Source organism: Dipodomys spectabilis, unplaced genomic scaffold, assembly GCF_019054845.1.
Source record: "Dipodomys spectabilis isolate Male_0828 unplaced genomic scaffold, ASM1905484v1 ptg000124l, whole genome shotgun sequence".
Classification (NCBI taxonomy): domain Eukaryota; kingdom Metazoa; phylum Chordata; class Mammalia; order Rodentia; family Heteromyidae; genus Dipodomys; species Dipodomys spectabilis.
The window spans coordinates 701,502-705,921 of NW_024870801.1; the positions used below are offsets into that span (position 1 = coordinate 701,502).

Below are 4,420 nucleotides of genomic sequence, written 5' to 3' on the forward strand. Positions count from 1 at the left end.
TCTCCCGCACCCAGGGCCCGGCACGCACGCCCGAGTCAAGTGAATCTGAGGCAATGGCCCTTTGAGGCCAGGGTGAGCGCCCGGGAGAGCTGCGTAGCTGGCAGCTGTCGGTGGCGAGCAGCGTGTCACCAAAGGTTCCTGGCGTGCCTCCAGTCCGTGACAGTGGGCCTGCGGCCCTCCCCTCCTGCCTCCCCTCCCCTCTCCAGCCGTCCCTGCCCAGCACCATGCCAGCCCATGGGAATGGAAACCTCTCCGCAGCGCCTGTGTGGGGCTTCGTGCTGGAGGGCTTCCAGGGCGGGCTGGAGACCCAGGCCCTGCTCTTCGCCGTCTTCCTGGCCCTGTACCTGGTGACCGTGCTGGGCAACCTCACCATGATCGTGCTCATCACCCTGGACGCCCGCCTGCACTCCCCCATGTACTTCTTCCTCAAGAACCTGTCCTTCCTCGACCTCTGCTACTCCTCCGCCATCGCCCCCAACGCCATCGCCAACTTCTTCTCCTCCTCCAAGGCCATCAGCTTCGCCGGCTGCGCCACGCAGCTCTTCTTTTTCTCACTGTTGGTTACCACCGAGGGCTTCCTTCTGGCTGTGATGGCCTATGACCGCTTCGTGGCCATCTGCAGCCCCCTGCGGTACCCTGTGGCCATGGGCCCAGCCACCTGTGCCCGCCTGGTGCTGGGTGCCTATTTTGGAGGCTGCCTCAACTCCATAGTAGAGACCAGCCTCACCTTCCGCCTGCCCTTCTGCAGGTCCAACCACATCGACCACTTCTTCTGCGATGTGCCGCCCCTGCTCCAGCTCTCCTGCGCCAGCACGGCGCTCAATGAGCTGGTCATGTTTGCCATCTGTGGGCTCATCATTGTGGGCACCACTCTAGTGGTCCTGGTCTCCTACGGCTACATCACGGTGACCATCCTCAGGATGCGCTCGGGCTCAAGTGGGCACAAGGTCTTCTCCACCTGCGGCTCCCACTTAACAGCCGTGTCCCTCTTCTACGGGACAGTGTTTGTCATGTACGCCCAGCCAGGGGCAGTGGCATCCATGGAGCAGGGCAAGGTGGTCTCCATCTTCTATACCCTGGTCATCCCGATGCTCAACCCGCTCATCTACAGCCTGCGGAACAGGGACGTGAAGGATGCCCTGCGGAGGCTGGGACAGAGATGCACAGCCTGATGGAGGAGGCTGGGACAGACACACGGCCTGATGGAGGAGGCTAGGACAGAGACACACAGCCAAATGGAGGCTGGGACAGAGCTAACATGGCCATGTGAAAGAGTCTGGCTGGTGAAAGCAGTGTTCTGGGGCTCGAAAGACAGGTTCTGAGGGACACATTGTATGGGGGCTCCCATTGCTTGGTCTTTCTTTCTTACTTGCTTTCTTCCTTCTTTCTTTCCCTTTCTTCCCTGCCTTCCTCCCTCCTTCTCCACCCCTGTCCTCCTTTCTTCCTTTTTTTCCTTCCTTCCTCCCATCTCTTATCCAACCCTTCTTGAAAGCATGTTATGAGCCAGGCATTTACTACACGAGAGTAATAGAGCTTGTGATTTTCCTCCAGAAAATAAATGATTCCAAGAGGAAAGCAGTCCTAACTCAGTAGACACATGGCGCATGTGCATTCACCACTGTTGGCATTCCAAGTTTGGGTTTTAGTAATGAAAGTTAAATACATGAGTCCATTTTGAGAAAAAAAAAAGATCCCTAATTACTTACACATCCAAGCCACCCCCTCCCACCCCGGCCTACCCAGATGCAGAACTGGCCATGCTCTAGGGCCCCCCAAGCACTCACTGAAAACGCATCCTGACTCCACATTTCTCCAAGGGATCATTTAAAATCACACTTTTAATAATAATTTACACATCAGTGGGAAAAGCTTTGTCTTCCATTGGCCCAAATCTGTCCAGTTGTCAGAGGTCCCAGGAACTGTGGTAATGAATACACACACACACACACACACACACACACACACACACACACACACATCATCATCATCATCATCATCATCATATCGAAACCCCACAAGTCAAAGAGTTCAACCCAAGCCCACAACCTCCTCCTGTTTCTGCTCATGACTAAACTTGACCTGCTGTGATGGGAGTCCCCACTGCCTGCTGGAAGTGCCATCCCTCCCCCCCCCCCATACCACCACGTTGTGTGTCTGCACTCTTGGTTTCAGTTGCTCGGCGTTGAGTTTGTGAGACTGATCGTGATTGTCTGTGGAAGGAGTTCCCCATGTTTGGGCATGGCACCAGACTGCAGTGTTTGAAGATGCCCCGCCCTATCCTTGATGGCCAGCTGCACTGCTTCCAGCTCTGCCTTCCAAAATAGAGCTGCTGCACACTCTTTCGTGTCACTCGGTGTGTGGGGAGGAATTTCTGCTGGAAATTCCTAAAGCAGACTTTGTAGATGCTGGCGAATTTTAATTTTAGCCACTTGTGCTAAACTTACCTTTCCCTTCTGGTTAATGAAGTTTAATATCTTTTTGTGCATTTAGTGGCCATTGAGATGTTGTGTTGTAGGGTAGTTTATCATTTACATATTTTTTATTGTGTCCTCTTTTTGCACTTATTTGCATGAGTTCTCCATTTGTGTTAGAATTTCTCTTTATTGATTGTGTGATTTTTCAAATAACATTGCCATCCTAGGAGGTGCATTTTGCTAATTATCTTGTGATCAACAGAGATCCTTCAACTTAATGCTTGAGGTTCCTCAGTCTACTTATGTTAATGCTTTCTGTGACATGGTGAGAAAAATCTTTGTCTCCTTTGGTCACAGTCTTTTATTTCATTTTATACTTAAATGCTTAGATATTTGCCCTTAACTTTACCACCTCAATCAAATATATTTGTGTATTGCATACAAATCATCCTTTGCTTATCTTCAAAACAATTTATCTATCTATCTATCTATCCATCTATCTTATAGTTCCGTTGTTCATACTTTCCTATAGTGAACCATAACTCATGTGAAAATTACTAATTTAAAATAACACTAATATAATTACCTTTTGATAATTTATAAAGGAAACCATGCTTTATTACCAACAACTAAATAATGCCACTTTTGTCATAAACCCAGGCTCTATATACATTTGGGTACATTGCTAGACTCAGTTCTTTAAATCTGGGCTTTTTGTCTATCATGAAGTTATTTAATACATGACAAATATGAAGTGCCATAAGTAAAACACACTGAACAAAAATTTAATCTACAAAAGGAAGCTTCACAGGGTCCTTCCAAGACATAAACACCATTAACCACAATGCCACATCTAAGAATACATTATATTTTTTTATTGTAAAGATACTATACAGAGGGTTACAGTTACATGAGCAAGGTAATGAGTACACTTCCTATTGAGCATTGTTACCCCCTCCATTGTTTTCCCTCTACCATCCCTTCCCTCCCTATCTTCCCCGAGGTTTTTTTTTTTTATTGTGATTAAATGATTACATAATTTCCCAAATTTCACAGTATTGTGGAATAATGATGCTCATTTAAAGTCACAAGTTCATTCTAACTTTCCTGGAGCAAATTGTCTATCACAATCTATAACATATAACGGTGTACACATGTTATACACCATACATGTGATCAGCAGCATGGGATATTTAGTAGTGGTTCGACCAGATGAGTGGGAGTTCTTTGTTTCTTAAGTCCAGTTAGTTTTGCCGTATCACCTAACATTTTGGATTTAGCATCCACTTATCAGGGAGACCATGTACCATTTGTCTCTTTGCTCTTGGCTTACCTCACTCAACATGATTCCTTCTAGCTCCATCCATTTCCCTGCAAATGCCATTATTTTGTCATTTCTAATGGCTGCATAATATTCCATTGTGTATAGATACCACAATTTTTGGATCCATTCATCTGTGGTGGGGCATCTGGGTTGTTTCCATATCCTAGCTATTGTGAACAGTGCTGCAATAAACATGGAGGTGCACGTGTCCTTGTATATTGGTTCCTGTTGTTCAGGATAGATGCCTAGAAGTGGTATGACTGGGTCATAAGGGAGGTCAATCTTTAGCTTTCTAAGGACCCTCCAGACTGCTTTCCAAAGTGGTTGTATAAGTGTACATTCCCACCAGCAGTGTAATAGGGTTCCTCTTTCTCCACATCCCCTCCAGCATTTGTCGTTGGCTGATTTGTGGATGTGGGACATTCTGACTAGGGTAAGGTGGCATCTCAGGGTTGTCTTTATTTGCATTTCCTTCACAACCAGGGATGATGAACATTTCCTCATGTGTTTCTTTGCCATTTTTATTTCTTCATCTGAGAAGTCCCTCTTTAGTTCCCTTGCCCATTTAGTAATTGGTTTGTTAGGTTTGGGAGGGATTAGTTTCTTGAGTTCCCTGTATATACAGGATGTTAACCCCTTCTCTGATACATTGCTGGTAAATATTTTTTCCCAATTAGTTGGT

At 46.7% G+C, this 4,420-nt stretch overlaps 1 protein-coding gene across 1 annotated transcript; it reads left to right on the plus strand.

Annotated features, from left to right (window-relative positions):
* Positions 1-224: 224 nt before the first annotated feature.
* On the plus strand, positions 225-1,172 carry LOC122115666 (olfactory receptor 12-like). Its single transcript, XM_042689068.1, has one exon. It carries the CDS (start codon positions 225-227, stop codon positions 1,170-1,172), a length of 948 nt encoding a protein of 315 aa, XP_042545002.1.
* The last annotated feature ends 3,248 nt before the right edge of the window (positions 1,173-4,420 follow it).

Excerpts from the sequence above, each read along its gene's own strand:
- LOC122115666 (XM_042689068.1), top strand. The coding sequence starts at position 225 with ATGCCAGCCCATGGGAATGGAAACCTCTCCGCAGCGCCTGTGTGGGGC.